General features: G+C 42.5%; 1 protein-coding gene across 1 annotated transcript; it reads right to left on the bottom strand.

Annotated features, from left to right (window-relative positions):
- Positions 1-1493: 1493 nt before the first annotated feature.
- LOC139378685 (ankyrin repeat and SOCS box protein 15-like) lies at positions 1494-12061 on the bottom strand. Its single transcript, XM_071121097.1, has 13 exons — positions 11934-12061; positions 11710-11791; positions 11557-11609; positions 11257-11385; positions 10933-11091; positions 10649-10755; positions 10365-10503; positions 9964-10135; positions 9385-9545; positions 8729-8873; positions 6183-6450; positions 5739-5892; positions 1494-5404 (listed from the first exon to the last, which is right to left on the bottom strand). Exons 2-13 carry the CDS (start codon positions 11787-11789, stop codon positions 5229-5231), a joined length of 1743 nt encoding a protein of 580 aa, XP_070977198.1. The 5' UTR covers positions 11790-11791; positions 11934-12061; the 3' UTR covers positions 1494-5228.
- Positions 12062-12103: the final 42 nt, after the last annotated feature.

Here is a 12103-nt window from a genome sequence, read left to right as displayed (position 1 = left end):
ACTAATTTAGTGGCACAGATGAAACTATCCAATCAAAAAATACATCTCCTTCGAATGTTGATATTTGGTTGCGTTGACAGCCAAACACAATTCAATATCACTACATTTCAAATCAACCAGAGTTTGAAATGCTAGGCCTATTGAATTGTCTATTTGTTGTTGAAGTCTGGGTTGAATTGAAACAATAGCTGTTGATGACTGCAAATGCTATATAGGCCTAAATAGCTGCTAGCTACCGTTTTCTATTAGAATGTTATTTTTAAGTAACACTGCATAATCCATAATCCTTTGAAAGAAAAGTAGGGGGAAAAAACAGAATGGACTGTCTAGTTATCCTACTGTTTTGACCGAACAAATGTCAATGAAAAGCATCACTGATCTATGAGTGATAAAGTATGGTTACATTTCATTTGCTCTGTTAAACCTACCCTTTGGAATGACTTCGATAGCAGCAGTGAATCTACAGTATTTCCTTTTTAAGTGGAGCTCTTTCTACAATCACTCTCACGATAGCGCATTGGTAATAGTCAGTGACAAATAGCTACGCAGGGATCGGCTTGGTTAAAACCCTGGATGGGAGACCAAAAAGTAGCTGTAGATAGATCAATTCTCCAGTAGGAGGTGCTACCCAGCTTGTTTTTTTCTTTCTGATAGTGGATATTACATTGAAGATCTGACGTTGTTATAAAGGTACATATCAAATTCAACATATTTTATAAAAGACTATGTTGAAATTTGGTTACCATGATGGCATAATCCTGTGGTTGAAATTTCAACCCTCAAAACAACAATTGACGTTGATTACTCTTTTCAAATCCAATGTATTGTCCACGACATTCCACGTCACAATACGTCTACTATTACATTGAAACGACATTGAGTAAACCAGTTTGGGAAGTGGGATATGTCTTACCCAGTCGTACAATAATATATGAATTGGATGATAATCATTAAAGTATTATACTTCTTTCTCTGAGACCAGGTTGCTGGTTGCATCTTGTCAACAGAGGAGAATTATGGGGAGGATTTAAGTTGGTGGTTAAGTGAATTAATGACAAAGGTTAGGCAAATTTAAGTAGAAGGTTAGGTGAATTGGGTTAAGTTTAGGATAAGGGTTAGGGGAATAATTAGCTAAAATCCTACAGTTGTCTCCCCATTAGCTCGAACGCTCAACCTTTGGAATGCTAGATGGTTGCAGATTACTCTCACCTTGAACAAATTCCCTACTTTTGTTTCTGTCTCAAGTAACGAGACCATTAGTAAGTATCATACGTCTTGGAGGTGCTAAAAAATGCGTAAGTATGTTTCATATGGTTCTGAGGCCAGACTGTTTAGGTAGATGACCAAAGACTTGTAGTACTCATAGTACTCATAGTATTCTCTTTGGTGTGACCAGGGAAAATGTCTATGGCAGGGTTCTCCAACCCTGTTCCTGTTCACTTCAACCCTAATCTAGATGGCTTATTCATCACAAAACCATTTGATGTTGCCAATTATTTTAATGAGTACTTTATTGGCAAAGTGGGAAAACTTTGGCAGGAAATACCAACAACGAACAGTGAAACATCAAATTCATGCATCAAATAACGAAAGAAAATTGTAAATTAGAATTTTGTCAAGTCAGTGTGGGAGAGGTGGAAAATGTTATTTTTTTTAATGACAAACCTCCTGGCATTGACAACATAGATGGAAAGCTCCTGAGGATGATAGCTGACTCTATCGCCACTCCTATCTGTCATATCTTTCATCTGAGTCTAGAGGAAGGTGTTTGTCCTCAGGACTGGAGGAAAGCCAAGTTCATTCTGCTACCCAAGAGTGGTAACGCAGCCTTTACTGGTTCTAACAGCAGACGTATCAGCTTGATGACAGCTCTTAGCAAACAGTGTGAAAAAATGGTGTTTGACCAAATACAAGGCTATTTCTTAGTAAACAAATTTGACAACAGACTTTCAGCATATAGAGAAGAGCACTCAACATGTACTGCACTGACACAAATGACTGATGAATGGTTGAAAGAAATTAAGAAGAAGATTGTGGGAGCTGTACTGTTAGATTTCAGTGCAGCCTTTGATATTATTGACCATGAACTGTTGTTGACAAAACTGATGTTTTATGGCTTTTCAACCCCTGACATATGTTTTATTCCGAGCTATCTATCGAATAGAACTCAGAAGGTTTTCTTTAATGGAAATCTCTCTAATGTCAAACATGTAGGGTGTGGTGTACCGCAGGGCAGCTCTTTAGGCCCTCTACTGTTTTCTATTTTTACCCATGGCCTGCCACTGACATTAAACAAAGCCTGTGTGTCCGTATATGCTGATGATTCAACCATATACGTGTCAGCAACCACAGCTAATGAAGTCACTTAAAACCTTAACAAGGAGTTGCAGTCAGTTTTGGAATGGGTGGCCAGTAATAAACTGGTCCTGAACATCTTTAAAACTAAGAGCATTGTATTTGGTACAAATCAATCCCTAAGCTCTAGACCTCAGCTGGATCTGGTAATGAATTGTGTGGCTGTTGAACAAGTTGAGGAGACTAAATTACTTGGTGTTACCTTAGATTGTAAACTGTCATGGTCAAAACATATAGATTCAATGGTTGTAAAGATGGGGAGAGGTCTGTCCATAATAAAGTGCTGCTCTGCTTTTTTTGACACCACACTCCAAAAAGCAAGTCCTGCAGACTCTAGTTTTGTCTTATCTTGATTATTGTCCAGTCATGTGGTCAAATGCTGCAAAAGACCTAGTGAAGCTGTAGCTGGCCCAGAACAGAGTGGCACATCTTGCTCTTCATTGTAATCAGAGGGCTGATATAAATAGTATGTATGCCAGTCTCTATTGGCTAAGAGATGAAGAGAGACTGACTGCATCACTTATTTTTATAAGAAACATTACAGTGTTGAAACTTCAAAATTGTTTGCGTAGTCAACTTACACACATGGGTCTTTTCACAGTCCCCAAATCCATAACAAATTCAAGAAAGCGTACAATATTATATAGAACCGTTATTGCACGGAACTCCTTTCTATCTCATAGTGCTCAAATGAACAGCAAACTTAGTTTCAAAAAACAGATAAAGCAACACCTCTCCCTTATTTGACGTAGATATTTGTGTGTATGTTATGATATCTAGGCTTCAGTATGTGTGCCTTTTATTTTTTTTTTATGTAGTTCTGTCTTTGAGCTGTTTATTAATGTTCTGTATTATGTCAAGTTTTCATGTTTTGTGTGGACCCCAGGAGGAGTCGCTGCTAATGGGGATCCTAACAAAATACCAAATAACAAATCTAGCTCACATGATTCTAATAATTAGCTGGTTGATAAACTGAATCAGGTTAGATAAAACTGGGATTAGAGCAAAAGCCTACAAGAGGTCAGCTCTCCAGAAACAGGGTTGGAGATCCCTGGTGTATTGTATGACTAGTGGGTAGGAACACAGTTTCCACTCCACTGTGTCTCTGAGCGGCAGGCTGGTGTTGACAGGGCAGGAATGCTGCTGTTCAGATAACAACAATAGTCTGGCAATGCTAGAACTCTCTCAACGTAATTCTACATTGGACCATGCTACTCTTGTCTATCCTCCACTAGCTGTGCCTTCACAACAACAGAACCCACGTTTGGTTCAGTGAGTTACCTGGGGTGTTCTTCACTTGAAACATTTCACTGGGGCGGCAGATAGCCTAGTGGTTAGCGCGAGGTTGCAAGATCAAATTCCTGAGCTGACAAGGTAAAAAATATGTCATTCTGCACCTGAACAAGGCAGTTTAACCCACTGTTCCTAGGCCATCATTGAAAATAAGAATTTTTTATTAACTGACTTGCCTAGTTAAATAAAGAAACGCTATGATTTCTGAATACAGCAACTGTAAAGGCCTAAGGCTTGGTTGGAGTGGAGGATACCAGGCACTGCATAGGACTATAGTCATGTGTGTGGATGCTGATTGTAACATTACCACCAAATGGTATTTTAGGGTTACTCGACTTTGCTTTGGGAAAACGGCCAAAATCCTAACATGTATTTGGGGAATGTTACGAGATCTGGCTCATACACTCTCTGTGTGCCAGGGAGAGTTGAGCTGAGGGTTGCACTACACAGCAGGATCATTGAGTTAGCCAGCTAACTCCTAAATATTCTTAAATAACTTCTTATTTGTTTCAGAAAGATACGCTTGGAATGGTCTAATTGATTCAACTTCCTAAAACACATACAGTATCTAAGTTAAGCTTTCATAATAAACCCGAAAATGTATAGTTATTTCTGGTTGTTTATCAAAGTTAGCTGGCTAACTCATTGATTCTGCTTTGTAGTACACCCAACAGGCCTCCGTAGCCTTGTTTCTACCTGGTTCAAACATGCATCCAGTCCTGATCTTGTCAATATTCACATTTTCAGACATTCTTTCAAAATAATATGTATTTACTTATTTTAAGACTCATATTGAGTCACTTGTCAAGGATTTTAGAGTGTTGGATAATGATGATTTAAATTGTTTCACTGTCCAGATCTGTCTACACTTGCACGCCTGACTACCTCCGGAGGTTGTCAGGGAAATCTGATCACAATCGGATCACAATGCATCTTTTAATCGTCTACACATGTCTACAAATGTGGGCACAATCAGAATGTGGACAAGATCAGGACAAATAATCCATGTTAGCACCAGGTATAAACAGGGCTAGTGACAACACAGTCTCAGATCCAGAGCTCCTCAACTAACTCCCAGAACCTCGAGGGTATAATATGGATGTCTAGATCTCTCTAGATTTAAGCCCTGGTCTAATGAGTCAGGTAGGTGTCAGGGTCACTGTAAAAGTCAAGAGTCCATTGCAGCAGAGTCATTCAGACCAGTGTCCAGTGAGTGTTTAGCTCTATGTATAAACTGAATGAGCTCTGAGAGTTATTTTTAGTCCTGACCTGCTTTTCCCATGGGGAGATCTTGAGGAGTAGATCACACTACATGCACTGTACCATGATGCACAGCTGTGCTGTCTAATGTATGCAGTCTAGTAGAAGTAGATGTACTATGGTAAGGACTATTCAGACTATTCAGAGAGCATATATCAGTGTGACAATAAATGTAGTTATTACAAACATTACACAACAAGTACACTTGCCATACTTCATATAAGCATAAGTATATGAGCTAAAGCATTATGTGATAGATCAGTTATGTACAGAACAAGATAATTTTTTCTTCTAAATATGTTTTCATTGATATAGTCCTCTTATGAGTGTGTGGCTGCCAACCCACCATACTCGTCGTTCTCCCTGTAGGTGAGGTAGTGTTTGAGTGACGGGGGGAACGGTACGGCAGCCATGACCTGAGGGTCATTCAGTCTTCTAGGGGTCATCTGTCTCCTAATGACCAAACGACACTGGTGCTGCAGGGACCGCGGGTTGTCTGGGGATACACACACATGGACGGGTACACACACACACACACACACACACACACACACACACACACACACACACACACACACACACACACACACACACACACACACACACACACACACACACACACACACACACACACACACACACACACACACACACACAAAAAAAAGTATGTTTATTAAGTCTGTTAATTCTGTTCATGATGGCGAGTTGATCTGTAAGATAATTCAGTATTTGCATTCCCACAGTTTTCCCACAGTTTTTTGTCCACAATTATTGTATTTGTGATTAAAAGAGGACGTGGATTACGCTTATTAGCAATGATGCTGCCTTACCCAGAATGTCACAGATGTCTGGCCACTCTTTCTGTTTCTCCAGGACCCGTAGGAGGTTGGGGCAGATACGTGGGTGTCTGATGTAGTCCAGAAGCATCCGTACCACACTCCCCGCCAGGTTGACCACCGACGACAGGGAGATGATTTCACAGAACTGGAGCAGAGAGCGAACAGGACAGCGAGACTGACATTAGAGGGACAAACACTGGAACTGGACTTGCTGTTATGTTCTAAGTTAGACCAACACATTCTACATCAGTGGCGGCCAACCCAGGTCATAGAGGACCACATTGTGTGCAGGCTTTTGTTCCAGCCCAGAACAAAAATACAGAACCTGCCTCTCTCCAGAACCAGGACTTGTCTACTTCCTGTATTCTAAATCAAAGTTTGGGGGCCTACTCCTGTTGTACTGGAAGAGACCAGGAATAGGCCTACATGACTTACCGGAGCTCTGCAGTCCTGGTTATAAAATAAAGTTCTTCTATGGTTATTTCGGTAGTCGACCCAGGAGTCGCAGTCCATATCCTGCCCGTTGCCATGGTTACACATGAAGCACTTGTCTACGTCGTAGCCGTTGTTGAGCAGCAGACGCAGAATCATGTGATCTCTGAGACAGTACTGCAACGCGGTGGGAAACAGTGTATCACTGATCATTCTGAAGTAGCAGTTGACCTCGGCACCCCTGGACAATAGCAGATGCACCAGCTCATACCTGGGGTCGGATGGGATAGGGTTAGAAAGGTGATGTCATAGAAGAGAGACCAGGAAGTAGGCAATACATGGGAGCTAGGTTGAAGATAAAAGGTTAAGACAACATCATAATTACAAGCGGAAGCAGATTTTTTTTTTCTCATGGGACCTAGCATGGGAGCCAACAAACTGTTCCAATAGATAGAAGTTGGTGACGTCACTCCTGTGTTCCATTCAGTTTCATTTAAACAGTGCATTCGGAAAGTATTCAGACTCCTTGACTTTTTCCACATTTTGCTATGGATTAAAATTGATTAAAAAAAAAAATCCACATCAATCTACATACAATATGTGGGGATGTTTTTCAGCGGCAGGGACTAGGAAACCGGTCAGGATCGAGGGAAAGATGAATGGAGCAAAGTACAGAGAGATTCTTGATGAAAACCTGCTCCAGAACGCTCAGGACCTCAGACTGGGGAGAAGGTTCGCCTTCCAACAGGACAATGGCCCTAAGCACACAGCCAAGACAACACAGAAGTGGCTTAAGGACAAGTCTCTGAATGTCCTTGAGTGGTCCAGCCAGAGCCCGGACTTGAACCCAATCTAACATCTCTGGAGAGACCTGAAAATAGTTGTGCAGCGACGCTCCCCATTCAACCTGACAGAGCTTGAGAGGATCTGCAGAGAAGAATGGGAGAAACTCCCCAAATACAGGTGTGCCAAGCTTGTAGCATCATACCCAAGAAGACCCGAGGCTGTAATTCGCTGCCAAAGGTGCTTCAACAAAGTACTGAGTAAAGGGTCTGAATATTTATGTCAATGTCATATTTCAGTTTTTTATTTTTAATACATTTCCAGAAAAAAATCTAAAAACAAGTTTTTGATTTGTCATTATCTGGTATAGTGTGTAGATGGAGGGGGGGGGGGGAAACAATTTAATCAATTTTAGAATAAGGTTGTAACATACAAAATGTGGAAAAAGTCAAGGGGTCTGAATACTTTCCAAATACACTGTAGCTACAATGCCTTGCAAAAGTATTCATCCCCCTTGGCGTTTTTCCTATTTTGATGCATTTCAGACTATAATTTAAATAGAAAGAGAGAGGCAGAGAGGGCATTAATGAGAGAGGCAACAAAGAGACCAAAGATAACCCTGAAGGAGTTGCGATGCTCCACAGTGGAGATTGGAGTGTCTGTTCCTTAGGACCACTTTAAGCCGTACATTCCACAGAGCTGGGCTTTACAGAAGAGTGGCTAGAAAAAAAACATTGCGTAAAGAAAAAAATAAGCAAACACATTTGCTGTTCGCCAAAAGGCATGTGGGAGACTACCCAAACATATGGAAGAAGGTACTCTGGACAGATTTTTTTTTTTGGCCATCAAGGAAAATGCTCTTTCTGGTGAAAACCCAACACCTCTCATCACCCCGAGAATACCATCCACACAGTGAAGCATGGTGGTGGCAGCATCATGCCGTGGGAATGTTTTTCATTGTTCAGAAACTGGTCAGATTTGAAGGAATGATGGATGGCACTAAATACAGGGAAATTCTTGAGTCTTCCAGAGATTTGAAACTGGGACGGAGGTTCACCTTCCAACAGGACAATGTCCCTAAGCATACTGCTAAAGCAACACTTGAATGGTTTAAGGGGAAAACATTTAAATGTCTTGGAATTGCCCAGTCAAAGCCCAGGCCTCAATCCAATTGAGAATCTGTGGTATGACTTCAAGATTGCTGTTCCCCCACAGAACTCATCCAACTCGAAGGAGCTGGAGCAGTTCTGCCTTGAAAAATGGGCAAAAATCCCAGTGGCTAGATGTGCCAAGCTTATAGAGACATACCCCAAGAGACGTGCAGCTGTAATTGCTGCAACAGGTGGCTCTACAAAGTATTGACTTTGGGGGGGGTGAATAGTTATGCACTCTCAAGATTTCATTTTTTTGTCTTATTTCTTGTTTGTTTAACAATAAAAAGCATTTTGCATCTTCAAAGTGGTAGGCATGTTGTGTACATCAATTGATATGAACCCCACAAAAAATCTATTTTCATTCCAGGTTGTAAGTCAACAAATAGGAAAAATGCCAAGGGGAGTGAATACTTCCGCAAGCCACTGTATTGCAGAGGTTGTTTGTGAAACATATTAAGTAAGGAATAACTCTCAAGCAAGGAATAACTTTTCCTAAGGGAGACATAAAGACTTGCGTTATCCCAAAGTTAACACCTGCTGTAGGCTTAGTTCTAACACAGTCTTGAGGTCTTAACACGGTCTTGAGTTACCCATACAAACACGGCCTCATACCTCCCAGCGCGTACAGCCACCAGGAAGCAGCGTAGCGGGTCCAGGTCAGTTTTGGCGCCGGCAGCCAGCAGCATCTCTGTGCAGGTGAGATCACTGTTGGATACGGCGAAGTAGAGCGGACTCCGCCTCATGTCCCCGTAGTTCTCTGGTAACACAGTATTAACAACACGCTCAACTTATCCATTTCATTTCATTCTTATCCACAACATTTTACAGTTAAAACATGTATAATCAGAAGCCTGTATGCAGGTTTGGCCTCAGGCATAAGCGACATAAGCGGTTTCTTAGGGCCCCCTGCCACTAGGAACTCAGTCGGGGATGAGCATTAGAATAGTAGAATACACAATGTGCCATTTTGAAATGTGTTTGTGCATCGGCAGTTTTTCTCTTGTTATGTCAGTCACTGTCAGTCATTCAATTAGCCCATGTCAGCTAACATTTTTTAGATTGGTAAATTAGTCTAGACAGCATGAAGGGAACGTACCCAGGGGCCTTGACCTCCAGGGGGGCCCCCATTGGCCCACACAGGAATCAACCTCACAACTCTGGAGTTACAAGCACCTTCCTCTTGGACAGGTCTCCCTTATAAAAGAGATTGTGTGTCCATGTGTGTGCCCAATTGTACAACCTGGTTTGTGTGTGTCCATGGATTGTACCTGAGATGTGTGTGTCCAGCTGAGCATTGACATCGAAGCCTTTCTCTATGAGCAGCTCCAGACAGTCAACATGGCCTCCATCTGCTGCCGAGTGGACTGGGCTCTGGCCAGACAGACGGATGGCTCTCTTAGTTGTGATGGGGATGAAGGTCCTCAGAGCACTGGGACAAACCAAAACATCATAGATCAGATTGTTGATTATACCAGCACTGTTGATTATGTTGTTGAAATAAGGTCTGGACTATGAACTGAACAACTGCTTCTAGACCCAGGGATGGATCATTCCTCAGGGACAATGCTTTCTAAGAACTGGATAATCAGATAACTCTCTAGCCAAATACATATCTTGATCAATTGATTTCCACAAAGACCGGCATGCTTTCCAGTAGTTGTTCTCAACATTCTTGTTCTAGACTGTTAGTAATATATGCCATTTAGCAGACACTTTCATACAAAGCAATTTACAGTCGTATGTGAATACATTTTTACATACGGGATAGTTTACATCCTGGGAATCGAAACCCACATGCTCTACCAGCTGAGCTACAGAGGACCGCGTAGTAAGAGTCGGCCACTCACAGGATGTGTCCCTCATAGGCAGCTCTGTGTATGGGCAGCTGGCAGGCCAGACTGGCTATGTTAGGGTTGGCTCCAGCTTGCAGGAGGAGGTATATGCAGTCCAGGTTCCCTGAGCCGGCTGCATCGTACAGAACACTGTCTCCGTTATACGCCTGGGCGTTCACGTCGCCACCTGGTGGGAAAGGAGGACGATTAACCCTACTCTAGTCCTGTGTAGACTTCTGTTCAAGCCAACCATTTTTGAATGGAACGGATATTTACATTCAACTATTTTTCAGTTCCTTGTAATTGTATTTTTGGTTATTCTTCGACAATGTTAATTTTCCTTTCGGTATGACAATGAATGTAAAATGTTTACATTATTCATCAAGGAAAATCTAAGGCCTCTGATTGGCTCGTACCGTTCTTTATGAGTATATCCAGGACCTCCACGTGGGCGTACTCTGCTGCGATGCCCAGCGGGGTGACATTGTGCCCATCTACAGCTGTCACCTTGGCCCCATGTCTCAGCAGAAGCACCAGGATGGCACTGCAGCCCACCTGGCAAGATAACCCACACTTTATAAGGAGTATATAAAAAATATTGTTAATATTGTTTTTTTTAATGGCATTCCAGCACCTGGATGATAGGAGAGATGGCTGAAGAAGAAATATAAACAAGACTACAGGCGTAACTTGATCTCACCTTGGCTGCCTCGTGAATGGCCATCCACTTCTTCAGACACACCTGTTCCACGAAGGCCCCACAAATGATCAGAGTGGACACCATGTCATATGATCCCTGTCTCACCGCTAACACACATCAACACAGGACAACACATAACAAAACAGCACATGCATGCTTGATTGACAACACAGAACAGTGCTTGAATACAGTACTGTGTGTGTGTGTGTGTGTGTGTGTGTGTGTGTGTGTGTGTGTGTGTGTGTGTGTGTGTGTGTGTGTGTGTGTGTGTGTGTGTGTGTTACCGAGCAGCAGTGGGGACTCGTTCAGGCTGTTGGTTTTGTGTGGAGACGCTCCATGCTGCAGTAGAGTCCTGACGTTCTCCAGCAGACCCTCCTGAGCAGCCAGAATCAACGCTGTGTCACCGTCTGCAGTCACATCATCCACAGTCACATCACAGGAAGCTGCAGGGTCACACACACACAAAAGTAATGGGAATTAAACACATGTCTTAGGTGCTTCATTAGTATATCCCAGTAGCAGAGTGTTATAGAAGCAGTACTGTAAGTGGCTACTGATATTTAAGGTACTAGTTGTGAGGTACTGCTGGTGGTATGTGGTCCTCTCACCCAGCAGGACCTGATCCAAGACCTCTCCCTGGGACTGCACAGCGGCTCTGTGTAGGGGAAGCCACCCTCTGCTGTCCCTCTCTGTGAAAGCCTGCAACCCAGACAGCTCCTGCAGGGTACACACATCACCTAGGGAGAGACACAACACAGAACCCTACATTAGGGTTATGGCTAGCGTTATGGCTAGGGTTAGGTTTGAACCCTGATGTGGACATAAAGCTAGGGTTAGGGTTAATGGCTTAAGAGCAAGAGTTGGGCTAAGGCAGTTTGAAAGGCACGGTCGGTGAGGGGTAGTCCTACCTTGCTCGATGGCAGTCACTATCCTCAGATAGTCACCACTGACTGTTGGTATGCTGTTGAGATATGGGTAAACTAAGTCAGGGAGAGGTGACAAACTTTTTGCGGGATGTGCGAATAATACATTCATGTAAATCCTCTCCATTTTCTGAATACCTGTCTATTGATACATCTCGAATACTCTCTCGAATGGCATACTCAATAAGCTCCTCCTCACATCTATCGACGTCCTCCATTCCTACAGAGAAATAAAATAGAAACACCATGGACCTCAATACTCATGTCACTGCAGTCCGCATAGATCAACAGACACATTCCTAAACTATAGGCATACAGACAGGAATGACATTGCAATGACAAATTGAGAGGTTTTAAAGCACCTTCGTCACTATCAAATATCCCAATGAATGGGCAACTCCAGTCTTATCTGTAAAATCTTCAGTGAAAGTCCCAGTCTCCGGAGGTTTGTTGGCAGCCAAATAAATTTTACATTGGTGTTTGCAGGAGTAATGGGATATTTTTAGACCTGCTTGTAATATCAGCCCCACAC

This window comes from Oncorhynchus clarkii, chromosome 21, assembly GCF_045791955.1.
Source record: "Oncorhynchus clarkii lewisi isolate Uvic-CL-2024 chromosome 21, UVic_Ocla_1.0, whole genome shotgun sequence".
In the NCBI taxonomy this organism is placed as follows: domain Eukaryota; kingdom Metazoa; phylum Chordata; class Actinopteri; order Salmoniformes; family Salmonidae; genus Oncorhynchus; species Oncorhynchus clarkii.
Note: the sequence above shows the minus strand (reverse complement) of the source record. Positions and strands in the feature narration are given on the sequence as shown.

What these genes read in the sequence shown, in the direction of transcription:
- LOC139378685 (XM_071121097.1), bottom strand. Translation starts at nt 11,789, where the DNA reads ATGGAGGACGTCGATAGATGTGAGGAGGAGCTTATTGAGTATGCCATT. An exon ending in CGAGATGTATCAATAGACAG is followed by an intron (nt 11,610 to 11,709) that starts GTATTCAGAAAA and finishes ATATCTCAACAG; the next exon opens with CATACCAACAGTCAGTGGTG. An exon ending in GCCTATGAGGGACACATCCT is followed by an intron (nt 9,546 to 9,963) that starts GTGAGTGGCCGA and finishes GGTTTGTCCCAG; the next exon opens with TGCTCTGAGGACCTTCATCC.